This window comes from Denticeps clupeoides, chromosome 14 (genome assembly GCF_900700375.1).
Source record: "Denticeps clupeoides chromosome 14, fDenClu1.1, whole genome shotgun sequence".
Classification (NCBI taxonomy): domain Eukaryota; kingdom Metazoa; phylum Chordata; class Actinopteri; order Clupeiformes; family Denticipitidae; genus Denticeps; species Denticeps clupeoides.
The window spans coordinates 7,852,971-7,879,901 of NC_041720.1; the positions used below are offsets into that span (position 1 = coordinate 7,852,971).

General features: G+C 43.2%; 1 protein-coding gene across 2 annotated transcripts; it reads left to right on the forward strand.

Moving 5' to 3' along the window:
* On the forward strand, positions 1 to 26,449 carry LOC114802967 (serine/threonine-protein kinase D3). Of its 2 annotated transcripts, XM_029002142.1 has the most exons (19): positions 1 to 374; positions 730 to 1,400; positions 14,674 to 14,812; positions 18,630 to 18,761; positions 19,100 to 19,257; positions 19,789 to 19,981; positions 20,215 to 20,292; positions 20,360 to 20,543; positions 20,674 to 20,797; positions 20,899 to 20,976; positions 22,068 to 22,344; positions 23,250 to 23,302; positions 23,444 to 23,516; positions 23,810 to 23,916; positions 24,082 to 24,243; positions 24,320 to 24,418; positions 24,528 to 24,795; positions 24,897 to 24,982; positions 25,064 to 26,449. In XM_029002142.1, exons 2-19 carry the CDS (start codon positions 1,107 to 1,109, stop codon positions 25,235 to 25,237), a joined length of 2,679 nt encoding a protein of 892 aa, XP_028857975.1. In that variant the 5' UTR covers positions 1 to 374; positions 730 to 1,106; the 3' UTR covers positions 25,238 to 26,449. The 2 variants fall into 2 exon arrangements, with proteins under 2 accessions (XP_028857975.1, XP_028857976.1); XM_029002143.1 differs by lacking the exons at positions 1 to 374; positions 730 to 1,400 and adding an exon at positions 10,923 to 11,038.
* The last annotated feature ends 482 nt before the right edge of the window (positions 26,450 to 26,931 follow it).

Below are 26,931 nucleotides of genomic sequence, written 5' to 3' on the forward strand. Positions count from 1 at the left end.
CCTGAGAGGACGGGAGGAAGGGAGGAGAGTCGCCTCCGCCTCCGCCTCCGCCTCCTCCGCCTCCGCCTCCGCCTCCTCCGCCGTTGCTGCTGCGGTAATGAGCTGGGTCCGAGCGGCTGCGGCAACGAAGTTTTCAAGGGGAGGAGAAAAACTTTGAGAAGGAGAAAAAAAACAAAACAAAACAAAAAAACTTCACGCATCGCTGGGACTTACGCGGTGTGGCGGAACCGTGAGGGAGATGACAGAAGAAAAAAAAAAAAAAACCCCGAGGAAAATAGCCAAGTGATGTTGTGCGGGAACGAGGTGTAGGTCGGGGTCGGAGTTAAAGAGTTTGTTTGCATCCGCGGCAACAAAACGCCCCGTGAAGACGAGAGGTAACGTAGAGGTTCCGAACGATAACTAAAGAAAGCCCCACGAAAACGAGTTTAACTGCGGACCAGGCTTTACACAGGCTTTTACAGCTGTGATTGAGGTCCGGCTCCAGATTCGTAGACTTTGCCGTGACTCCAGACTCCTTTCTTATGAACTTTTTGTACATGCGCTACTTGAATGGTACTTTTTTAGACGACCTAACCGGTATTTGTGTATTTGTGTAATTTACACACGTCGCTGAGGGTTTTGAAGACAATATTCTACTTTAAATCGTCGGCATGCACGTACGGTCTGCGTTAGACGGCAAGACGTAACTGGACTTCTGTGCTTTTTTTTTTTCCCTTCATATTTTGCCAGGTTTCCGGTGGGCCAGCTCGGCTCGGCCGCGAAATCCCGCGCAGCGAAAACACGGTCGTCGCCAAAATCCATCCACAACTCGGCTGCTGTCGATCTTCGTTCCGATCCCCGCATCCCGACCCAGGAAGCAGCCCGGAACCATGCCCGAGACGGGGAGAAAAGTAAAGACGGACTAACGGGAAAAGATTAGCTTTTATTCACCGAGGACTGGAAATCCGGACCGGATCGTGCATTTTTTTTTTTTATGTCACAGTATTAGTTGGGAATTAGTTTTTTTTTTCCTTTACGAAGGGAGAGACAGACGTCTGGAGAATGGACCCTTAGCCCGAAGGCTTGCCAATGAACTTGATGTGTGTGTGACCGAGCGATTCGAACAAATGTCTGCCTGTAGCCACTCGTCCCCGCCGTCCTTTCCGAGACTGTACCAGGTGCCCCAGCATGCCGCCGCCCCGCCGACCCCCTCGCCGTCCCCAAGTCCCCCGGCGACGCTGTACCACCGCTTGTCCAATGGCAGCACCAACGCCCCAAGTCCCACCAACTCCAGGGGCTCGTTCCACGGAGTCTCTTTCCTTCTCCAGATCGGACTCACCAGGGAATCGGTGAGCCTCGATGCGAGCGACTTGTCCCTGACTGCTGTCAAGGATCTCGTGTGTTCAATAGTGGACCAGAAGGTAATTATTCACGCCCCCCTTCCCCCTTTTTTTTATTTTTTTATCTTGGAACGCAGGTAGAACATCCCAGTTTTATTCCAGTAGCCACTGCATTGTTATATTCATCAGTAGGAAACATGAACATGATATTCTAGGTTCTTTTAATAATAAATGTGGAACGAGCGAGAGGCATGACGATCGGTTATACCAACTTCAGACTCCGGGGCTACAAAATAGTAATAACATTTATTTAGGGAGTTCGTCCGTATTCTAGTTTATTATACGGGTGTTCTTATCACAGTGTAGATTCTTTAAATGTAGGTGGCTGTGACATTGTGTAAACCGGGCCAAGGTACTGTTTTCCTCTCGATTCCAGGCAGTTGTATTGTCGTGGTCCATGCTCTTCATGAGAAATCATCAGCCCTCTGCCAGAACCAGAAGCCATTAGATCATGCGCCATGGCGTTCGCGTTTTACAATTACCTAACACGTGTGGTGTTTTTTAAGTACGTCCTGTTTGAAAAAGTCTTTGAACAAATAAAGAGCCGTTTAGCGGAGTGAAGCAGGTTAGGAAACCAGACACGAGCAGGCACATGTGGGTTTTCAGTGCACCCCTGCATTTAGTGCATTTCTACGTTATCTTGTTTTTTTTTTTGGGTGTTCCTGTAGAGGTGGCACCTGCTTCATTTTGCAGACGACTCACCCGTCGCCATCAGCCGCAAGTCGGGTGTAGCTGGGGCAACAGCTGCGCTCAATTCGAAAGTTAAGCCTTCTTGAGTTTCACCGAGTTGCACCAACCTGCCTGTTTACGGCCAAGACAAGAAAGGAACAAGGCCAATGGCCTGTAGGAGTGATTTTTTTTTTACATGCTGCATTTTCAGCTGTACCTGCTGTAGAACATTCTACAAGTTACACAACGTCCTTAACCTGTAAAGATGATCGCCGCAAAAAAAAACATTTAAATTGCTTGATTCTATAAGCTTTATCAATAAAAATAATATAATCAATATATAACTTACTTTACAGACTGTGTAGTGGCATTTGGTTCATTTTCCCCCTTGAAGTACTGTATATACAATGTTTTGGCATGTTTGCAATGTCCCACCTATGTTTCTAGTAATTTTTTTTGCTTGTTGCATGCTCCTTTAGGCTACGGGCTCTTGGTGTCATCATGACTTCACACAGAACGTTATTTCCATTTACATTACATGCTGGGCGGGTGAGGACACGTATGTGCGGCCTATTGCTGTGTCAGCTGTTTTCTCTTCCTCAATTTGCGTGCTGGTAGTGTAGTACTGTAGTACTGGCTGAGCAGCGTACGAGTGTTTGAGATTTTCTTCAGTGCTCGGCATGATTCCACACCCACAGCGGCAAAATTGTGCAGACAGAACGAGTGAACGTGGCATTTTATCGCCAATTCAATTTCAAAGTGGAGACGGTTGGAGTGCAGTGAGCATAAAGGCCACCCCTGTGTGTTCGGTGCCTGAGGACCGGGGAGGGGGCAGGCCCTTGGGTCTCCAGGAAGCCAGTGGGGAAGTCCCCCTCCCCTGCGGGCAGCCATACTGTCCCACTCAACCAGACCGAAACCTCCGCCCGCTCCGCACAGAGCTGGAGGAGGACCGGGCTGCGTGGGAGAGTGGAGACGGGAATGCCTGGGTGGTGCAGGGTGTCACTTCAGTAACGAGAGCTCATTTCCTTTGCCCACTACTACCGCAAGCCTGTCTATTGGATGTCATTTTTGTGTGAATGGGGGGGGGCGTTGCTGTAAAAATACATTAAGGGAGGTGGCTTGATTGCTGAGGTCTGATGGGTAGTTTTAGTCCCAGATGAAGGTGCAGTTTTAGATGTAGTGGCAGGAATATAACATTAACATGGCTGACACCCTTTATAATTAATAAAAAAATTTTTTGCAGCGTAGCATTATTAATGCTACACTGACTACCCTTTGGTCTATTAACAGGCTTCTATGGTGAACACTGTGACCTTTGCAGATGTTTGGAGTTCAGTCTTATCGCCTGACAAAAACAAAAGGGGAAGCGGCGCTTTTGCTCAACAGGCAGGGTGCTGCTGAGATATTTGATCTGAGTCCGGCAACACAAGGATTCCTATCATGATGGACAGCCACAGCTTTAGTGTCTGGTTTAATATAGCACTTAAAAAAAGAGAATAAAGGTGTTTTTTTGTAATACTAAATTGAAAAACAGAATGAAAACTGCTAAAAAAAATGCAACATTAGCATTAGATATAAATTCACCAAAAATTAAGGTACTCAATTTGTTCGAAGGTATGATGATTTGCAATCGCTCTCTTGAACGTAGACACTGACAAATTCTGATTATCTTGAAATGGCCATAATTGGTCGTCTTTATCTACAAGTGGCCTAGGGAACCCCCAGTATCGGTTCCTGAATACGCAAATCTACTGTACTAATGGTGGGAATGACAAAACATTTGTCAATAGAATAAACTTTCAAGATTTACAACCAAAGATATTTTTTTAAATTATTGCAGCAAAAACCTTATCTTATTGAAAATTACTTTCTCAGAGGAATGATTGGATTTTTTTTTTTTTTCCATTCATCTCACTACTTTAGTTCTTTGAACTGTTTCTAATTTGAGATAGGGCCTAGTGTTTTCGTTCTCCTCCGTACCCCAATAATGGCGTCTAGAAGACATTAATAATAGATGCTGCAATGTCACATTGATGTTACTTGCCACCTTATCCTCCTGCTTTGTGATGTATCGTTGCTATTCCCATACACGAGACAAAGACTCAATCAGCTGTTACCGGAGGCTGTGTTATGGGTCAGTTGATTTCTTCGATCCGTCGCAGCAACTGTGTTTGGCCGCTCTGACTCAATAGCCGCGCATGTGTTATTTACACTGGTGTCAGGGCTTTGGAGAGGCTTAGAGATATGCTTTTCTAGGGCTTTTTTGCCTTATGCAGGATAAACACATGGCAGCTCCCTAATACATGGTCTTATGTATGAATTACTTGCTGATGGGTCGCTATAGCAGGCCGCCGTTTTCCATAGGACCATTGTGTAGACTAGGTTCTGAAATTGTGACCTGTATGAATGTTCCATAAGGTCTTTATGGATGTGGTTCGAATTACAAGCAAGGGTAATTAAGCAGCTAGGAAAATGTGCAATTATTTTTTATGACTTCTTCACAAAAGAATATAGCCAGGTAGTTCAGAACTGTGCTCCTCCTCACACATAAATAAACTTTTGCTCTGAAGCCTTCATTGGCCCACCATGAAGGAATTAGGGAACTCCGAACTAAATCCAACAAGTTTACCCTGGCCCATGATTACCAGACTTGTATTTACCCTGGGAATACCTTCCTATTTTTTTTTATATCTGATACCTTGCTTATAATTGTTTGTTTTATTGTTCGCATTCTTAAAGTTGCTATGTGACCAAATTTGGATAACTCAGCCTGCCCTTTATTAGACAGACGAGGGTCATTATCACATTCCAGTTGAATGTGTTAGGCTGAGAGGGGCTGAATCTCAGTAGGAGCCCTTTGGCTTGTGAAACGTCACTGTGGCCCGGTTTAATGGATAAACTGTTCTGAGGAAGAGCATGACCTGAGCTATTATGGAATTTAATGAGAGAGCTAGGACAAAACCAGGTTGAGGAAGTTCTGTCTGGACATGACAAGACAATGTCTCTCATTTAATTGTGAGAGAATTATCTATATCATACTTATGAAATAATATACTTGAGTTATATATAAAGTGGTGTATATTAGTTTGGCATGATTTGAAGGCCATAAATTCCTGTTATAATGATCCACTGTAGCAGTTGTATATAAAATTTAGCAAATAAGTCAGAAAACAAACTTTTTCCAAGCATTAAATAAGGTTGAGGACACCATTTATTGGACCATGGATGCTGCCATTGACCTTAAGGGTGCTCTAACTGAAGCACCCTATCGAGTGAGCCAGTCAACGTGACAATAGCAAACGTGACCTATGTTAATTTAAAAAAAAAAGTAATGTAATTTTAATTAAATAATTAATCGTTGTGATTGGTCTGATGACATAGCAGATAACGTCATCACGATCCAGTGCTGTGAACTTTCTCTGCCATTTGTGGTTCTTGCATAATAATGCACATTGTGTGCGTTTCCTCTGCCTCTTATCATTGTCGTCTTCGATTGGAGGATAAGGGTGAAGAATGGTGCCCACTGGGGACTGGTTTTATTCTGATTGTTTTCACACAGTGAAAATTACATTTTCAGTTCCCTTCTACGCTGTGATCACTTCCTTTAATTGAGCTCATCTCTAATGCTGCTCCTCATTTGGTGTAAAGCAGAAATCCATATTCTATGTAATTCCATGTCAGTCATTTCTGATGTGCAGGCATCCTATGGTGGCAATCGTAACTGATGGGGTTTTTCCGCAGAAATGAAAATTGTGTTGTTGAGCTGATTGGTGTCCTGCTAGCATTTTACTACAAGACTCACCTCACATCGTCTAATTTATTGGGCTGAGAACAGTGGTGAACATGAATAGTGAAGTAGCCTTGAATATATAGATTTTTTTCTGCTTAAGAAAAATATCCTTGAGGAAAGGGAACAAGTAATGAAGAGAAAATACAGGATATGAAGGACTGAGTCGATATTTTGAGAGCATGAGGAGATCTCTTCATCCCCATGAAAAGAGCTGCGGGGCCTTTAGATTCCAGATGTTACAAAACATGTATTTTTAAAAGAGGTTAACAAGAAGACACTAATGGCATCCTCTCCGGGTCACAGCAGTGCGTTCAGTTCTCTTAGACTGGCACAGAGGGCCTTTTCTTGACTTTTTCATGGTCAACTAACACTGTTTACTGGGCATGGAAGGAGAAAGATTCATCAGATACATTGCAGGCATTTCCCCACTCCTCAACCTTCACTGTCAAATGTAAACAATGAGCGGTCTGATATCAGAATCAGAAAACTTTTTATTAATCCTGAAGGAAATGGCTTTGATGGGAGTATATCTTGTGGTTGGGCATATAATCAAAATGACTGTCAAATAAATTTCATAAATTAACATAATCTCACAGGTTTACTATTTAAAGTGTATTCACCCAACACCTGCGCATTCTAATAATTTTATTATCATTTAACTGATATAAACTTTTGATAGCAGCAATCCCTTAAAAAAAAGCCTGCAAAATCCTGGAGACTGGAATCTGAATCCTGTAAAGCACTTATTTTAAGAAACCCAAAGTACCGAAACCTGTAAGTTTGAAAGGACAATTTCATTAAAGAATATATAATGTATTATCTGAAATGTCTGCTCAGTTTTTATTTTGCCAAAGCAGACATACTTTTTGACATAAATTTTCGGTATCTATTGTGTCTCAAGGATAGATATGTACATTCAGCATTCGTCCTAGTTTAAGCTGTGGTGTTTACCTCAAAACGCCTATATCAGGTAGGTAAACAATACAGGACACATAATGCACATGAATCTGTTTATTTCCAGCTGGTGTGTGCCGTGCACAGTTAGGTTTGGTAAGCTGTGCTTCACATCATTGTTGTTCCTTTCCCTCCTGTGAAACAATGTGTGTGCCTTTTTTTTTTTTTTTTTAAATTTAAATCAGCTGCATTACACAGGATACACAGGGCCTCGTAGTGACAGCGGCGGTGTTTGTGTCATGGCCAGTTTCAGTTTCAGTAGCCACCAGCTGTTTTACACTGGACCCAGATGCCACGCTCGCGGGGCCTTGACCTCTTGGTTTTTCATATAGTTTGTAAGGAAAAACAGTCCACACAAGGAGACATTTTCATTTGCTGCATGTGCAGGCCCGGGTGTTTTTTTTTTTGTGTTTGTATATCTGTTCCCCAAATCATCGGTAGGGAGGGGTGGGGGGGCCTTGAGAAGCGAGGGTGGTGACGGGACTGTGCGTTTCACGCTCCACTTCCTGTTTTTGGTGTCGCCCGGGTTCTGTAGTGCAGCTGGTGAAGCCCTGGGAGTGCTTTCAGATGTCGAGGGGACCGAAGCTCTTGCTGCTTTTTTGCTCTTCTTGTGTCTCTGAGCAGGATTGCACAGGAAATGATTGGAGTTTCAGGGGCTTTGAGAGCAACAATTTAGTGTTTGAATTTACAAGTAGCGCTTTCACAGTCTTATCCCATGACTTGACATTGGTTGTAATGTTTTCGGTCTGCAGTTGGTAATGTTATGTGAATTATGCAAATGATTTAATCACCCTCACTCACAGATGAAGAAATTACATACGGTGTCTTGGCTGACTGGGCCCAGCTGGACTTTCTGTATCACCCTGTGGTGTGTGTGTGTGTGTGTGTGTGTGTGTGTGTGTTCCTTCAGCACACTAACCCACGGCGAGGGCTGTAACCTGACCTGTAATCTTTTTCTCTTGGACAGATTTGCAGCTGGCAAATTTGTAATGTCTTTCCTCTTACACGCCATGTGTGAGCTGTCATGCATTCCAAGAGGCCGCTGGATTAGCACTCAATTAGTACTGGTTGCTCAACGGTTTTGGAATTTTGGCAACGTGAATATCTACTTTGTATGTTGGCAAAAGAACAGCGCACAACACAAGGTGAGCGCATAGTTTGGGTTAAATAATATGAAGGATGTGCCTCTGTCACAAGAAGCATTTCAATTACTGAGTGTGACTTATGCTTTATAACTTGTAGACATCACTGCACAGTATTAATTGTATAATTGAAGATACTGATAGGCAAGAATCATGAGGTAACTTATGATATGTGTGAATTAATATTGCATATATTTCAGTGCTAGTATGTTACTTTGTCTTACATTTTCTGCTCTGCTCTATATCATGGCTTTTTCTGCCGCCAATGACTGGCAGTTATCCAGAGAGCTAAAGCAGCAGGAGATGTTCTCCAGGATTTGTGCTGTCCAATGTGGCCTGGGGATGTCCGAAAATTAACCAGATCATGGATTATTGCGGCTAATGGAGGGTGCTTAAGAGCTCAGAAAATTTCACTTTTCACTCACCATTTAGGAGGCTCATAAGAGTTGTTGTTTTTTTTTTTAAATACAAGTTTAAAGGTGCTTGTCAGACTGAGTTGGTGTATCTGTCTGTATCTTGGCTGCAGCTAACAAGTGAACTGGCCGTATGATAATATAATAGAAGTCAGGTTTATGGAACATCTGTACATTTTAATCCTTCCTGCTGCACCGCACTGCTTTTATACCTTAGCCTCTTCCTATTTTAATATATGCCAGTTTGTACTTTTGCATTCCACTTCACATACATTAAGAGATCCTGGCCTACGCAATGTCTTATTTTTCTCTTTCAGTCTTTCTTCCTTTCTACCCCATTATGTGGTTTCTGAAGGCTTAATTGAGCCTCATGGATGGCATTGGACTGGCATTAGTGAGACGATAATTGCTTTAATGACCCCTCAAATTTTTTAAACATGGGCTGAGAGGCTCACTCAGGACCACCCCCTTCATTTCCCCGCATGGCCACCAAGGGCATTATCAAGAACAACAAAGAACCAAAATGACCTGTCTTTTTTTTTTTGTTCCCTGTTCTTTAAGAGCCTACAACAGGTAGCGTTTTGGTGTCGTTTTTTTCATGTTGGTTATTGCCAAGGTTTCAGACGACAGTGATTGGCCAGATGACAGATGCAGCTCCAACTGTACCCATGCAGACAACAGTGAGATGCAGTGTTGACAGTGGCCCTACACCACTATCCTCCACCATCACCACCACTCCAGGTTGGCCAGGTCATGTAACCCAGCGGTCAGGGGAAATGTTTAAAAACTGGTGGAAACGTGAAGCTTCAGCACTGGGATTATCCCAGAAAAAGCACAATTACACAATCCCCATCAAGACCCCCATCCCAGATTGATCCAGTGAGCTTTTAAGCGATTAGAATATGACAAAGTACTCAGTGGGCTGATTGTAATATTTGTAAGTAATTGTAATTTTACAAATGGACCTTCCCCTGTGGCAACCTAACATCTCGATTAACCTGTCAACAACAAATGGCAGAATTTGCTGTTCGGGGAGTGTAAGGAAACTTTAAAAGACTTGTGCAGGAAATTGAAAGGTGAGGTTGTGAGCAACTAGCTTTCGGAAATTTGTATGAAGTATATTTTAAAATGCACTCAATAACAGAGTAATAATAAGAACCTTTAGTTACTACACCTGACCTAATCATGTATGAAACATCTATAGGACCCCTTTCCATTGCAAACCATTATTATAATGGGTCAAATTATTGGGTCAAATATAGGTCTGGATTTTCTTTTTTCCATCACAATCTTTCAAATACTTGCAATATTATACAATGTAATGCATTCATATTTATAAACTAACCCGCATTGAAAGTTCTGTGTGAACCCAATATTTTAGAATGTCATCTGTGGGAGAACTAAGATGACTTCTGAGGCTATTATAAGCAATAATGAAAAAACTTTTTTTAAAACGTTGTTAGGAAAGTACATCACAATTGTGGAATGCCCCTCTGAGATCATATTAAGTAATGCATTATTATTAGTGTTTTTTTGTTTTTTGCTGCAAGGCTTTCTTTTCATGAACAAGAGATGGAGAAAGACTGTGAAAGTGTGTGAGCGAGCGACACTTACTCATGACAAATGATTAATTATCAGTCTGTTTCACATTAAGCCAAATGGTAACAGCACATGCATTCACACAACACATATTTGGCTGACACCATGCATTTGTTTTCTTCGGAAGAGAAAAAAATATTCAGGGACCACACACCGAGCTCCAGCCATGTGTGGCAACCAGTATTCTCTTTTCCTGAAAGTTGTACTGGTCCTTCTAGAATGTTTCAGGTTGTGTAATTGTTTTACTTCTACATGAAATTTTTGTACACTCAATTTTTGTGCATTTGCTTATCTTGGTATTTTGTCTTAATATTTTGTTTCACTGCTGTTGAAGATCACACCTGGTGTTTTTTAGGTAGTGTGCTTCATAGTACACAGTGCAAATTGCTTTATTCGTGTAACGTATGTGATATTTATGCTTCTAACCATCACCTTTGGTGCACAGTGGCCAGCCATGAAAGGGGAGCAGTGTGTGGGGATTCGAACCGCCAACCTTCTGATTATGGGTCTGTTTCCTTACCCGCTAGGCCAACCACTGCCCTCCTGGTTATAGGCGAGCGTGTTACCCACTAGGCTTCTACCGTGTTCAGCATCCCTCGCTGAGTGTGTTTGTGGGGCTCTGTTTGTGTGAAATGGCAGTGTTGGGTTTCTCTGGGCGTGTGTCGGGCCTGTTCTCCCTTTCTCCTCCGGTGATGTAAAAGTGTGTGTGGTCACGCAGCTCTACACAGCGCAGTCTTGACAGCTGTTTCCTGGCAATCGCTTCAGAGGGTGAGAACAAGGACTTGATCCGGTGGGGCTGCAGCCAAGATCGTGCTGAGCTGGACCTTGGCATTGTTCTTGTGTCGTCACTGTGTGTATAAAATTACAACCTTAAACACACACACACACACACAAACATGCACTCCCTCCTCCATTTTTTTTTGTTTCACGAGACCCAGAGGCACACTGGACTCCGGAAGAGCTTGGTCATGTGAAAAGAATGCGGGCTATGCAACGCTGGTGCTGCATTGTGGTGCTCCAGAGGTCATCCATGAGTCACACATTATCCTTGAGGTTGTACACCGTGGGCACAAAACCCGATGGTCAATGCATGTGAGTCACGGTGGCTTTAGATCAAACTTTTTTTTAACATGCTTGTGGATGCTGTCCGATGTTGTCATATAAAACCCCCCGGGGCAAGTGAATAGGGTGCTGCCTGCCAACATTATTAACAACTGCCCAAATAAATCATTATTGTTCTGTCCTCAGTGCTAGGTGAGGTCAGCAGATGAACTCTGCGGCTGCAGGCCTCTGCTCTGTTTTTTTTTTTTTTTGTTCATAAGCACTTGAAGACATGACGAAAGTTTGGGAATATTCGAGCTGATGCCGTATTCCCCGATGGGATTCGGACTCTCAAATCTGGTCTCAAGATTTGTGTAGGAGTTTGTATTTTCTCACTGTGTTGGTGTGAGACACTAGGTTAGTTGGACACTCTAAGGCCCCGTCCACACGGAAACATTTTTCTCTGAAACGGTAAAATTTCTGTCTGACACAGAGATTCAGGGCCCCCAGAACGGTTATTTACTGAAACGGGTTCCAGAGTGAATTTCCCTTCGCGTCTCCATGTGAACAGCAGAGCGGCTTTTTTTGTGAAAGCGCTGACTTGTTAGTGTCACGTTACCCACTGGGGACGGCCTGGGAAGGCGGGCTTCCCAAAATATTAAACCATCACCGGCCCAAAGATTCGGCGCTCAGTCATAGAGTTCCCATCAACACCGACTCAACTCAACCCAACCCAACACTGCTATATAAAGTAAAGCCGCTTTCAGACCAAACGTGAGGTGCGCTGCACTCGCTGTGAGGTTTGCGAAAAATAGGCATGGACTTTGTATGCGGTGCGCGCACAAGACTGCGCGACAGCACTCTTGTGCTGCACAAGCCGCAGAAAACGAGTTTCATGTGGGATTTGTGCAGCCTCTAGGTGGTAGTATTTGGATATGTCTGGTGTAGCTATTTGTCTTTACTCTGCAGGTGCTTCATGTTTCGAGTTCAAAACCGTTAAATTATACTTCAAGAATCGGAAATGAAATCATTTAAATATATTAATGAGTAATACTCAGAATTGGATGACAACAATGACCACACACATAAAAAATAGAAATATACAGAGCTACGTATACCACAACACTTAATAGCTGTGCATTAAGTACTGTGGTACGTATCAGTATTAACAAAATGAAACATCAATGTAGTTATAAAATATGTATGGTCTAAACCCATTACAGTCAAAATGTTACACGTGTAGTTCAGGTTCCTGTCTCTGTTTCCCTCAGTTTTCTTTGCTCTTAATTTACCTTGTACATGGAGATAAACATCACAAATACAACCCAGGGGGTGCATTTACATATATTAATATTTAGGAAACATTTTGATCAATGCATCGACCTCAAACCGACACTACCAGTCAAGCTCGGACACACCTACTATGGGGTGGTTATGGAGACTATCAAGGCTATTTTGAAGACTCCAATGCAAGAAGCACATTTAGTATTTGTTGTATCAGGAGAAAGCAAAGTATCTGTTTATTAATCTGTTTTTTCAGAGTCGCCTCTTTTTACCTTCATAGCTGGTTTGACTATTGTCATCATCAAAAGCCGCTTCATGATGCTCATTACCATGAATGATAAGAAAGTGTTCAACATAAACCTTCAGGACAAACTGTCCCCATTGTTTAACTTAAGGTGGTCGGGAGAAGACGAATGAAATGCTGCCATCACATCAAAAGGTCCCTGCTTTGGAGAAACTCAAAACATTTAGCCTTGTTTGCTATTTTTTTTGCTATTGTTCTACTATGTAAAGAAAATGCAAGCTCCATGAAATGAGTAGGTACGGACAAACATTTGACTGGTAGTGTATGTGTAATCACATTGATAAATGTTGATAATTAATCAATAGAACAGCCACGATGTTGCTTTTTGTCCTTGAGTCTAATACCATAATCTGTGGTCTTGAAAAGTTTCTTCTTCTTTTGACCTTTGACAGCCCATTGCTTGGCGCTGGTGCACAGGCCATCGTGCTTCATCCCTGCTTCCTGTTATGTTTTCCTGAGCACTCAAGAGAGGTGACAGATCCACTGGCACTGTAATAACAAGCCAAACAGCCTTCCACCTTCACTCTTCCTGTGTAGGAGTCTGACTGACCTGACATCACAACTTGTTTCAGCAAGCAGCAGGACCACCACTGGGCATAAATTGCGCTTAATTGGCTATAAGATGCACAGATTCTATTCTGGTCCAAAACCCCAACTCAAATTTTGAGTTGTGCCAGTGCTGCTGTAGCATGCAAACATTTGTCTTTGGCTTTTATCATCGCCTCTTTCATATGTGGTGATGTGACATGGTTCGTAGTTAGTACTTCCTTGCTCTCAAGGCTTTCGTTCTCACGTCTGCATTTGCAAAGCTTGCAATTGGTGAGAAAAGAAAATAGATGGGGGAAACGTCTTTAGAAAACCCATTTTTCTGACATGCCCATTGCTGGCAGAGCGGATTACCAGGCAACCAGAGATGGTTATTCAACTATCTCTGATACAGGCAGCACAACTCTAGAGATTAGAGGTGGGTCACAGGCACATACAGTAGATGGGGTTATGTAAGTGGCTCGACTGGGATCAGTAAGGGTTAGTGGATGGGGTTCACACTTCAGCCGACTCATATCCCATCATCCTTCTTACCGGATGAGATACCATCCAAATAAACCACTTTAGAGCCAGGATTTTGAGTATTACAACAATCTCAGACTTCCTGGGGGGAAGTGGCCACATGCTGGTCAAGTCATATGGAGTTTTAGGTCGAGGCATTTTTTTTCATGTTTATGTAAGAATTACTCATTTGCACTATTGGAGATCCTTAGATTTATGTAAACATGAATACCCAGATAGCACTGGTGCGTTGGTAACTGTAACACCATAACAGTTACTTTCTCTGGTTATTTCTTGACAATATCTACCATGAAGGACCCTTCTCAGTTAAGTTCTCTTGACTAAGATGTCAGATGGCAGCGGTTAAGGAAGTGGCCCCGTAATCAGAAGGTTGCCGGTTTGAATCCCGATCCGCCAAGGTGCCACTGAGGTGCCACTGAGCAAAGCACCGTCCCCACACACTGCTCCCCGGGGCGCCTGTCATGGCTGCCCACTGCTCACTCAGGGTGATGGGTTAAATACAGAGGACAAATTTCACTGTGTGCACCGTGTGCTGTGCTGCTGTGTATCACATGTGACAATCACTTCACTTTATACTTTAGATTCTGATTTAACAGTGCATCTAAACTGTTGTGCAATTGGCTGTAAATTTGGCAAACAGGTAACGTGACTTTACAGGGATAGTATTTACATTCTTTTGACTGCATGCATCTAGCAGTAAGTCCCAAGGTGTTTGGGACTTCTGCATGGCCGATCAGGCACTGTGCAGTTCTCGGTCGTCTAGCACAACTGAATGCAGCAGGGTGTCAGTGACAGGACTTCAGGCATTATTCATGAGATGGGAGATTAACTGCCTTGGACCTTATAAGGGTCTAGGCTGCCATCGCCATTCGTCCTGTGGCTTGGATTTCCTGTCTGTGAGAGAAAGAGTCCTGTGGAAAGAAAATATAGTTCTTAAACTCTATTTAAATGTTTGTAGTGAGTATATTATCGCTATTAATATTTGAGTCGGGGATTACCTAAAGCATGACACCATACTTTGTCTTTCCAGTTCCCAGAATGTGGATTCTTTGGGATGTACGAAAAGATTCTGCTCTTCCGCCATGACCTGAATTCTGAAAACATCCTGCAGAGGTTGACGTCAGCTGAGGATATCCATGAAGGGGACCTGATCGAAGTTGTACTTTCCGGTGAGCATTTGGTGTTACCTGTACTTTCACAGGATCACAATCAATCTAGTTATTCAGCGTATCCCTTTTTGATCTATTTTTGTTGATCAACAATATTAATATCATTACAGTCTTCAATATTTTGGGCGCTTGCAAAAACACTGCAAAATTTCTTAATGCTCAGTTGATTCAGATTCCTTTTATAATATTTAAAATTTTATTCTTTCAGGTTAGCCTACTCATTTCTTTGTACAACTAGCAAGGTGAGGCAAAAGAGCAAGATATAATGAACAAGGGGGGAAGGTTGAAATAATTACTAGATAGTAATAGAGGAATAATAAACACTGCGTGATGGGCAAAAACACAAAAGAACATACGGCATTACATTACAAAGCAAGACCGGGGAGAAAACACCTCTGGCTGATTAGACCAGTCCAGCAGTGAATTGGTGCCACAGGTGGGGGCGTGGCCAGCTGTGGCAAAAACACAGGACTCCGGTGTCACTGGGATCACCTCCCCCGGCCGCCAAGGCACAGTTGGGCCAGTCATCTGAATTCTCCCCACACTTCCTGTGGCTTACCCAATAACCTATCTGACCGGTGCTTCTGGCAATGCGGCAGGCACAATCCTCAGGTGTAGTGAGGATTGTGATCATTGTGACACACTGCAGCACAGCACACGGTGACGCAACGAAATGTGTCCTCTGCTTTTAACCTATTACCTTTGGTGAGCAATAGGCAGCCATGACAGGCTGCCCGGGGAGCAGTGTGTGGGGACAGTGCTTTGCTCAATGTCACCTCAGTGGCACCTTGGCGGAACCGGCAACCTTCTGATTACGGGGCCGCTTCCTTATCCGCTAGGCCACCACTGCCCCAAAGGAGGCAAGCCCAGGATCTCTGCTTACCCCTCCTTGTGCTTCTGGAAAGGAGGCGGGCCTGAGCACTCAGCTGACTGGCGCTTCTGGAAAGGAGGCATCCCCAGGAACGGGGCTTACCCCCCCTTCTGATTCTGGAAAGGAGGCGGCCCGGGAACTCACCTGACCTCTCCCTACACTTCTGGAAAGGAGGTGGGCCTGGACCTGCTGCTGGACGCGTACTTCGCCCACGGGAAGTACCATTCCCATGGGTCGGCAAAGCCACGCTGGTGAATCTCACCCCCCCCCCCCCCCCCCCCCCCTTCCCCCACTGGCTTAACTGTGACACCAAGGAGGGGTAAACTCCTCCGGTGGTGGCGAGCCAGAGTCTGCCCTTGTGGAGTCCGTGGGAGACTCCAGGCTGTGCATCTTTTTGGTCTTGCTTTGACCTGATTCATACCTTTTTGTTTTGGTTGTGTGTGCTTCTGGGCATTGTGCCATATTTATTGTAATTTATTAAAAACTCACTCATTTTATGATATTGTGCTCGTGTGGCTCATTCACCCGACGTGGCACAACAGCAAGACAGAAAAACTGTAGGCCAGTTGAATGTTTTAATATTCTTTTTGGCTTGATGGAATAAAATTCCTATTATTGTTACAGCATGCTTGTGCTGAATTATGAAGGAAATCAATCTTTCCTTCAAAATTCATCATCTCAACATGCTCATTATTAATTGTTTATAAGTGAAAAGAAGCTGTGAGCTACTCCTTCGCTTTCAGGTAGGGGTTTTCTCCGACTGTTTATGGTTATGTAGTTACTGTTATATTTAATTTTATATATAACCTGTTATATTTAATTTTATTAAAAACATTTTTATTAATGAATTCCAAATTGTGGATTTTGATTTTACTCCTTTGGCTATTAAGAGCAAGAAGGAGATGTGATAAGAAGCCTCTGGTTTATAACTTTGACAATTCCAAGAACAATGTTAGTGTGTTGCTTTTTGGTATGATTGTTGCACTGGTTGAGACGATGGGTCATTTGAAAAGCACATTTGGTTCACAACAAGTGCCAGTATTGTCAGCAGAGCATTTCACTCTGGCCACAATGCATCCTCCTAAAAAGCCTCTAAATAGATTCCCTTGGTGAACCCCCCTTAGTAACCACCAGATCATCTTTACAGAGCACATTCAGTGAGTTTGTAGTGGGCTAGGTTTTCAGACGTGATGCGGTTGCTCGTTCACTAGTCTTGATGCTCAAAGTGAATAAACTGTACCTGAGCAGCTGCGCAGAACAGTGGTTTACATTCATCCCCTCCTGCACACACTGAGTATATCCAGCACAAACCACACACAAGATCATGTCTCTGACCACTTCCTCCCTCTGTGCTCTGCCAGTGCTCAAGTTGTTGCTTGTTCTCAGAACGTCTCTTTCCTCCTGTGTGCTGCTCTTAGAACATCCAGGTTCCTTTTTTTGGATCCAGCAGCTCCAGGAAAGTTTGAAAAGAATAACTTAAGGGAAGGACTTCAGCCATTATGTGTAATTCCAGACAGACGTATGTGCTAAAGAGAACAGAACATGCCAGAAAGATTACTCAGGCAGATTGGCGAATGCACAGACAGGAACAAATGAGCATGCTCAGATGTTGCTCTGTTAGCACAGAAAGGCGAAGAGTGCCGCTCTGCATCATGACTGACACAAAAAATACAGACTTTTCCCTGCCAGCACTCCGCTCACACGGAGGCAACGTCAGGTTTACGTTTGCAGTGAGCTCCGTCTTTACCGGTGATCATTTCTGCAATTGCAATTCTGCAATTGTTGATGACTGATGTTGGCCCGTCTCTCTCTTTTTCCACCTTCTCCTGCATCCTTGTGGTTTTATCATTTAATTTTTTGATATATCTTTGATATATCAACACTGTACGTGTCGCATGTTTCATTTCTCTCTTCTTTGATGTTGGTCTGTGGAGGAAAAAAAAAATCTTGTACATACACTCCAGATTGTGCTTTCTTCAAGAATGCAGTTGCTATGGTACTGTTTTCAACCACGTTCATGCTGCTTGGAAGGCTTTCCTGACAGCTCATTGATAACAGGCTTATGAAAATTCCGTTTTTTTTTTGGTGGGAGGCAGCAGAAGGAGTCATGACTGGTGCCCTGGAAATGAATGTCACATTTTGTTTTTGTAATGCCAGTGTCCACAGACGCCTTCCTGCCTGGCATGTGATTGTGTGAGACAGGAGCTATCTGTTCAGTGTGCATGTATTTGTGTGTGAGGGAGAGGAAGAGGGAAGGAAAGAAGGATCTAGCTATCCTCCCAAGTCATGGTCACTTATCCGTCATCTTCATAATGCTGTTGCTGAGAGCAAATGTTAGGAGCTAGTGTTTTATAGTGGTTTTTGTCATATATTGGAACATCATTGAACGTTTCAAGATGGTGGCACGTTAGCTAGACCCAGCAGCTACTCCAGATCTTAAATAGATTTGTTTTTTTAGTTCTTTTGGTGTCCCAAGCCTTTTCTGCTTATATTTTCATGAATAACCTGGTATCTGTTTACATTTAAGGTACTATTTAATACATTTGCACTGTCTCTTCTCTTTTGTATTCTTCTAGTGAAGTATTTACGAACTTATAGATATATTTATAAATATATAGGACATATTACTGTTGATTTGTCTGAGTGCTGCTATTCTGTTGTGTTCCATGTTGGTCCAGGAGGATGATATTTCATCTCACTGTGTACCATGTATGTCGATGGGATGACAATAAAGCTGTACTTACTTATTTACTTAACATGGGAGCTAAGAGTGACACACTAACCATTTTTAAAAGCACACATGTAAAGCACCTTTGCCGAGTCTTGTTCAGTACATCACTCTGGCTCCCGGAGTAATTCATTTGCTAATGCACTGCATTTGATTAAGCCCATGACCTGTTTGTTAGGCAGTGCTTTCATTGTTGGAACACTGTGTTTATGTTCCAGCTCTGGCCACTGTTGAAGACTTCCAGATCCGCCCGCACACTCTCTTTGTACATTCCTACAAGGCCCCGGCCTTCTGTGACGACTGCGGGGAGATGCTGTGGGGCTTGGTGCGGCAAGGGCTAAAGTGTGAAGGTGGGTTACTGTTGATAAATATTTATGAATTAATGTTGTGACCATAAAACCTGTTATTCCCACTCGTTTAGAGTTAATGTTTGGCTGACGTTGATGACTTATGGTTCCATCTAGTCCAGCCCTAATCATAGATAGCACATTTTCATGGTTAGATTTCTTCTTCATTAGATTACTTCCTCACTTTTCTGACCCAGAATTTCTAGGAATATGACTTACCCTTAAAATGCATTGAAGTCCAAACAAAACAAATCACAGAAGTCTTCATCTAGTGATTGCTTAATATTGTTCCGGTCTGCACTCATTCACCTCACACCTTTGCACTTTTTTTCCCCCAACAGGCTGTGGGCTTAATTACCACAAACGATGTGCTTTCAAGATCCCCAATAACTGCACTGGGGTGAGGAAGAGACGCCCGTCCAATGTGTCTTTAACCGGACCGTCCTTATCCATCTCTCGTCCAGCTTCCACTGAGACCATGGTTATGTCTGTAGAAGAGGTGAGCAGATTGGTTCAGGGTTTTGTTTTTTTGTTTTTTAACTTAAACCCAAAGGTTCCTCTTTCAACGTTTGATTGCAGTCTCTGTGTGTGTGTGTGTGTGTGTGTGTGTGTCTCTCTCACACTCAAACACACTGAATTTCTTGAAGATATACAGAACACACTAAGCACATGAGCGCCGTAGCCTCAGGCTGATTCTTGACACCCCCCTCTCTCCATTCTGTCAGTTGAGGTCTGTGCTAGTGACCTTTTCACTGCTGCTTCTCCCTTGGTGGATTTTGCTATACTTTTCTCAGCTGTAGTTAGCATTTTTTCCATCAAGCATATGCTTCTGAAATTCTAAATAATATTTCAGCTGTTACAATGGATAAATAGGTAAATACAGAATCAATATGTATTTTATATCGTATTAGTTTAGATTAGTCATGTAAATGAATGTAAACCAGGGTGAAACTTACAAATTGAAAATTGCTTGGGAAAAATTAGCTCCTTGAATTCATGCTAAAATCTTGTTTACTATTGACTCTTACAGCAGCGCCCCCTCCTGGATGCAGGGAAACGCATGCCGTCGTGGAGTGGTCGACCCATCTGGATGGAGAAGATGGTTCTGGGACGGGTGAAGGTTCCCCACACCTTCAATGTCCACACCTACACCCGGCCCACCATCTGCCAGTACTGCAAACGCCTGCTGAAGGGCCTGTTCCGGCAGGGTATGCAGTGCAAGGGTAAGAGGACCAACCAAAATGCTTGTCCTTTTTTAAAATCTCTGCAAAGCCATAGGTTTGGGCTAGTTCTAGTCCAGGACCGGAATAGTGCGCTTGGTGGAAAAGAGTTCTCAAAGTAAAAGCGAGGCCAAAGTAAACTGTTAAAATGTTTCCGCAAATAAGTAGAAAAGACAAAGCAGTATAATACATTAAAACAAACAAATAATTCATTAAATGTATGCATTCTGTTTTAGATTGCAAATTCAACTGCCACAAGCGATGTGCCTCCAAGGTGCCAAGGGACTGTCTTGGTGAAGTTGTCTTTAACGGAGGTGAGTATACTTTTTCCTATAGGTTTAGATAACTTCACACATGACCCTCTTTCATTTTTCCCTAAAGAGCCTGCTAGCCCTGGGCCTGATTCTGAGGTCACCATGGAGGTGGACAGTGGTGATGTGAACAGCGAGAGCAGTCGTGGAATGGAAGACACAGAGGAACCCTCTACTCCTGAAGACAAGATCTTTATGGACCCATCTTTCATTGATGGGGAGAAGGATGATGGGGAGACAGTCAAGACCATCAGGTAACACCTATACATTTATGCAGGTTTTTTATTTAATAGAATGGCATCCTTGAGTTGCATTTCAAATGTAATTGGAATGGAATGCGTAAAAGCATTGCAGTCACTTTGTCTTTCTTTGACCGTTCTACAGTCCATCCACCAGCAGCAACATCCCACTCATGAGAGTGGTGCAGTCTATCAAACACACCAAGCGGCGCAGCTCGACCATGGTGAAGGAGGGCTGGATGGTGCACTACACCAGCAGAGACAACTTGGTATGATTCCACCAATGAAAGAAGGTTTATTTTCCACTGATGCCTGTTTTGCACATCTTTTTAAGTAATAACACTGGCCATGTTTATTCTTGTTCCTTCAGAGGAAGAGGCATTACTGGAGGCTGGACAGCAAGTGTCTTACCCTCTTCCAGAATGAAACCGGAGCCAAGTATTACAAGGTAACTGTTCCTTCTGTCTCATCAGGCTTCGTTTAATGTGACTGCAAAACAAATTGGTAATGGAAAACTACCGGAAGCTAAGTACAGCTATCAGAGTTACCCGAAAAATGTCAACTTAATATGTACAAACTATCCATGTATATTCAACGAATATATTACATTTATAAATTCTAAACTATTCAGTTTAATCATTAAACCCTTTTGTACCATGATAGGGCTGTGTAATGCCAGATAATGAACAGATGTACACTAAATTTAGTAAGATTATATTGTTCATGAACACAGTCCAAACTTTGGGTTCAGGAATTGTGCTTTTTTTAAAGTTTTTTTTTTTTTTTTTTTTTTTAAGACAAATACCCCCCGTCTGAAAAGTTCCGCAGGAGACTAAATTCCTGTCTGCAAAATCCTCCTCCTACAGACAGGCTGGGTTAGAGGTGGATTGCTGTCTAGTCTTTCTTACCCTCTCCCTTTGTGTCCCCTTTTCACTGCTTGAAGCGTAGTAGGGAGTTTAGACCACGAGGGCCCTCTTTTGAAGTGTAAATAGTGTTGGTTTGGGGTAGACTGGGGGGATAGGGCTTCCCTCTGGTGCCCTTGGCTGGTCTCTGCCACCTGGCTCTGTGCCTGTGTGACTCGTGCCCAGTTCTGTGAGGCTTGCCTTGCCTTCTAATCAGGGCAGTACCTCCCCTCTCATGTGGCATGCTTGCCTAAACCACAGGCAGCTCGTCTGATCCTGGTCATGGAGCCACAGGGACCCGCCGCCACCATTCCAGCACCCTCCCCACCTCAGAACTGCAATTGGCCAGGCCTATGCACCTTCCCTCTGGGATGGGCCTTCTGTTTCTCTCTCTCTTTCTCCCTCCCTCTGTCAGGGATGGGCTGGATGACTGAAAGAAGGGGGAAGGCCGAATTTCAGAGTTACTTGAAAAAGCTTGACTCTGTCTGTTGTCTGAGCTAAACAGCAAAGAGCAGAGCTGAGGAACCAGAACAGGACTGAGTGACGAGATGGAACAGATTTCCCCAAGGACAGCGGTCTGATTGGATATCTTAAACAAAATGCAATCTGATCATATCCAATCTGAACCGTCCCACAGGAGATCCCTCTGTCCGAGATCCTGCAGGTGGAACCGGCTCATGACTTCAGAAGCCTAGCGCAGGGAGGCAACCCGCACTGCTTTGAAATCATCACTGATACCATGGTTTACTATGTGGGAGAAAACAATGGTGGCCACTACCACAACCCAGCGCTGGCAGCCTCAGGAGTGGGGCTGGATGTTGCCCAGGGCTGGGAGAAGGCCATACGACAGGCCCTGATGCCCGTCACCCCCCAGCCAAGCGTCTGCACCAGCCCGGGACAGGGCAGGGACCACAGTAAGTATACTCACCCACTCCCACGGCACAGACAGGGTGCTCATTTACCATGGCCAAGTCGATGATACCCTGTAATCTACGAGTGTCTGCATCCATCATGCACTTTGATGGAAGGTATTGTTTGGAGACTGGATTTTTTTCGTGGATTTTGAGGATGCACATGTGGTTCACATGTGGTTGATCATTATTTAAGTGTTCAGCTGTGTAGAGATGTGTAGAGAACCAATGTGGTGGAAATTGTTTGAAACCTATGGATTTACTTAGAGAAAAAGGATTTTTGTTTGCTGTCTGTCATGCTCCATTAATCTATGTCTGTAGGTACTGAGAGTGATGTGTGTGTGTGTGTGTGTGTGTGTCACACACACACACACACACACACACACACACACACACACACATATATATATAATTTTTAAACAATAATTACATAGTTGTAGTTTGATAGAATTACAGTTTACTGCTACTTTAGCTGCCACTCATGAATATCTCAATTGATTTGTAATTGACAGTGTTATGCAAAGAAACTGGATTTGACCACATGTGGGCAGTGGGTATTTTGACCCACGCCAGGCACCAGACTGCTGTTAGAAATAACTTGCTCTGACCTTCACTTATCCTATCAGCTCAAGTGAATCAATAGTTTCCCACACTGCTTTCAGCCTCAGTGAACTGGAATGGCTGGGCAGCCATCTATACATTGTTTGACTGAAGTGTTGTCCAACATGTTCATTTCAATAAGGCCAATAATTGGTTTGTTATGGAACATTGTGTATCTTTAGGATGCACCTACACTATATATGTGAATAGAGATTTCGTTACTACTGGGAATACCGATATATTGTACTGTAAACAATTCCATCTCTGTTTGTCAGGCACACACTTAACTTTTTTGTCATTTTCCCCAGAAGACCTTTCAATCAGCATCTCAGTGTCAAACTCTCAAATCAAAGAGAATGTGGTGAGTGTTTTATTCCCTAAAATATCTCTCAACATATTACATATATCATGGCAAGTTGCTTGAATTGGGATTTTGTTCAGGACTGAGCAAATGTGAATAGTTTGTTCCCCACAGACCGAACGGGTTTCTGTCTTTGTCTAGGATATCAGTTCAGTCTACCAGATTTTTGCTGACGAGGTGCTGGGCTCAGGACAGTTTGGGATTGTATACGGCGGTAAGACTGAGGCGTCTCGTCCACTCAAGCTTTTCATAAAAACGTTTCTATACGAGCTTCTCACGCAGCAGTCACGCATGTGTTCTGTTTCCTCCCTTTATGGTGACTTTGATGTAAAGGGAAACCCACTTGTTTTTCTTTGTATGCAAAGCAAATAAACTTTTATTAGAAGAAAAGGATTCTTTGTACGTCTGGGCTTTAGTTTTTGGGATGTCTTGCACTGAGCATAGACGGAGAGGACAAATAGCTCCACACTTGACAATTAAAAGAATGCAAGCCTGTCTCACTTTCAGGCAAACACAGAAAAACAGGAAGAGACGTCGCCATTAAAGTCATCGACAAGATGAGGTTTCCAACCAAGCAAGAGAGCCAGTTAAGAAATGAGGTGGCAATACTGCAGGTAATGGCAAAGGTCCAGTTTGCTTATAAATCAGCACTTTTGCAGATGCAGAAAAAGATGAGAATGTGGTTAAAATGACAAAACCACTAGAATGTAGCTCTGTTATACTGCTTCACTGTGTTTCATAGCGGCTTTAAAAACTTCTTTATATTTAAACTTGTTTAGAACCTTCATCACCCCGGCATCGTCAACCTGGAGTGCATGTTTGAGACACCTGAACGAGTCTTTGTTGTCATGGAGAAGCTCCATGGCGACATGCTAGAGATGATCCTGTCCAGTGAAAAAAGTCGACTTCCTGAACGACTCACAAAGTTCTTGGTCACCCAGGTAAGTCCATTTTAATCAAACTTTTGGCAGAAGAGGGTGTTTGTACTCACAATCAAATACGTTTGAAACCCTGCAGATCCTGGTAGCTCTGAGACATCTCCATTTTAAGAACATTGTCCACTGTGATCTGAAGCCTGAGAATGTGCTTCTGGCTTCTGCAGAGCCCTTCCCGCAGGTGAATAAGTTGCAACCTTCTAGCCAAATGTCGTTAATGTTTGCTCTAAATTAAATATTTAGAGCAATATTTAATGCAATTAAATATTGTGCTTGTGTACTCAACATAGGTGAAACTGTGTGACTTTGGTTTTGCCCGCATCATTGGCGAGAAATCGTTTCGACGTTCTGTAGTTGGCACCCCAGCCTACCTTGCACCAGAGGTTCTACGCAGCAAAGGCTACAACCGTTCCTTGGACATGTGGTCCGTGGGGGTAATTGTCTATGTCAGCCTGAGTGGGACGTTCCCATTTAATGAGGATGAGGACATCAATGACCAGATTCAGAACGCTGCCTTCATGTACCCGCCCAACCCCTGGAGGGAAATCTCCGGGGAAGGTAAGGAGCTGCTAAAAGGGTTATGAAAGCCAGATAGTGTAACGTCACTTCGCGGTACCATTCATTCACTGCTAAAACATTTGTTCCGTTTACTCTCACAGCAATAGATCTGATAAACAACCTTCTGCAAGTGAAAATGAGGAAGCGCTACAGTGTGGACAAATCCCTCAGCCACCCCTGGCTTCAGGTAATACACCACGTTCTCCGTGCTATAAAAGAAGAATGTTTTAAACTAGCTGTTTTTCACAAATTGAACTCCTCAAACCAGGACTACCAGACCTGGCTGGACCTCCGGGAGTTCGAGACACGCCGAGGGGAGCGATACATCACACACGAGAGTGATGATGCCCGGTGGGAGGAGTACGCAGATGAGAGGAACCTGCTCTACCCTAAACACTTCATCATGTCACCAAACCTGGATGACATGGAGGAAGACCCCTAGTGGCAGGGAGGACCAGACCATGGGATTCCTCAGACCACTGGTACGGCAGACCCAGTGGAAGCCTGAACACGGCCTACTGTGCTTCTACTCACGTCATTGCCCTGAAACTCCGAGCACAGTAGCTGTGATCCCCACTGAGACGCGCGGTGGGGACGGTGCTAGTGTGCCTGCGTCCCGACGTGGGAACTTAACAGTGGGGACACCACGTGGGATTTTCAGGTCACCTTTTTTTATTTTTGCAACATTCCAGCGACTGGATCTGGTTCTGTCTTAGTCTACTCACTGCCTTTTTTTAACAAGCCATAACACACGAGCCTGAAAAGATAAACTCTTGAGTGTTTGGGAGCTCTCCTGTTATAGCTAACAAACATTTGCACTGCCACTCGTCCCAGTGAAGGGCTTTGGGTTTGGACAAAATCCCACACACACACACTTTTTTAGAACCTTTCCTATCTGTATATTTTTTTAAATCAATTTTTGTGTTTTTTGAGAAAATATTAAAGCATTTTACAAATGTATTAAGAGAATGGTATTTTCTGGAAAGATTTTTATATGGAATGGTTTTATGTGATTCTTTGGAACTGGAACACATATTTAATATATGCTGTGCAACGTTTTTTTTATTTTTATTTTTTTTATTTACTCTACTGTGATGAACAGTGGAATTAACACGTGTTAAACCGCTACAGTGAGCTTAGTCATTCTGCTACGTGCTTTTAGGGCTCATACAGTAAATGGAATTATTTTGCTGACCCAGATAAACCATTTAATTTCTTTCACAGAGACTTTTAGCGTACAAAAGGAACTCCTACACTGATTCTTCAAACGTATCCAAAAATGTTCTTCGCTGATGTAAAAAGTTTACACAAGCACTTGAAGCAGATATGTGTCTGGAGTTTGTAATAAACACCTGAAGCATTGAAAGATGAAGGAATGTGAAGGCAGACATTTCAAGCACTTGCCTAAGTTACAGTAGATGAAATGACATTAGTAGCAGAAAACGAGAGCCAAGGAACTGAATAAACTGTTGATACTCTCAACAGAATCCTCTGTGGAGCCGGTACGGCTGAAGTGTACCGCTCTATGAAAATCCTGAGAAGAGAACGACCGTCAGATGCTAGTGTACAGACAATCTCGGTTTCCTCCACCAAAATAACAAAAAAAAAAAAAAAGAGTGAGCTCAAAGGGAAACTGATTTCTTGACTGATATCTTGACTCCTGAGAATTTAAGCCTTTTTTGTATTATCACCAGACATCTTAGAAACACTTGTGGGGAGCAAGCTCTCAAAGGATGATTGGTACATCTAAAAGTATTCGTTAGTGACTATTAAAACATGGTAATTTATGGTGAAACATGGATTTCTTGTAAAACGTGAGGAAATGTTGTTTGTTTTCATTGTAGCCGACCGTGTTAATTTTCCAGAAAATGATGCGACTTGCTCAAATGTTACCTTCTTGTACTATGTTGTCTGGAGTAGGTTGTCGTTTTTCCTGTGAACGCACTGTGACATGACAGTGGTTTGTTTTGTTTTGGGCGTAGTGGTTCTGTACCGCTCTGTGGCCATCTTCATCAGGTCCACGTTGGTTTATCAGTGCTATATGAATGCTAATGTATAAGAAAATGTTTTGCGTTCGGTCTTCAGTGCTTTGTTTTATTAAAATATGCATCCGTTTTTTTGTTTTTTTTTTAATAC

Excerpts from the sequence above, each read along its gene's own strand:
- LOC114802967 (XM_029002142.1), top strand. The coding sequence starts at position 1,107 with ATGTCTGCCTGTAGCCACTCGTCCCCGCCGTCCTTTCCGAGACTGTAC. Across the intron at positions 1,401-14,673 it reads GTTCAATAGTGGACCAGAAG|TTCCCAGAATGTGGATTCTT; the intron begins GTAATTATTCAC and ends TTGTCTTTCCAG. Across the intron at positions 18,762-19,099 it reads GCAAGGGCTAAAGTGTGAAG|GCTGTGGGCTTAATTACCAC; the intron begins GTGGGTTACTGT and ends TTCCCCCAACAG.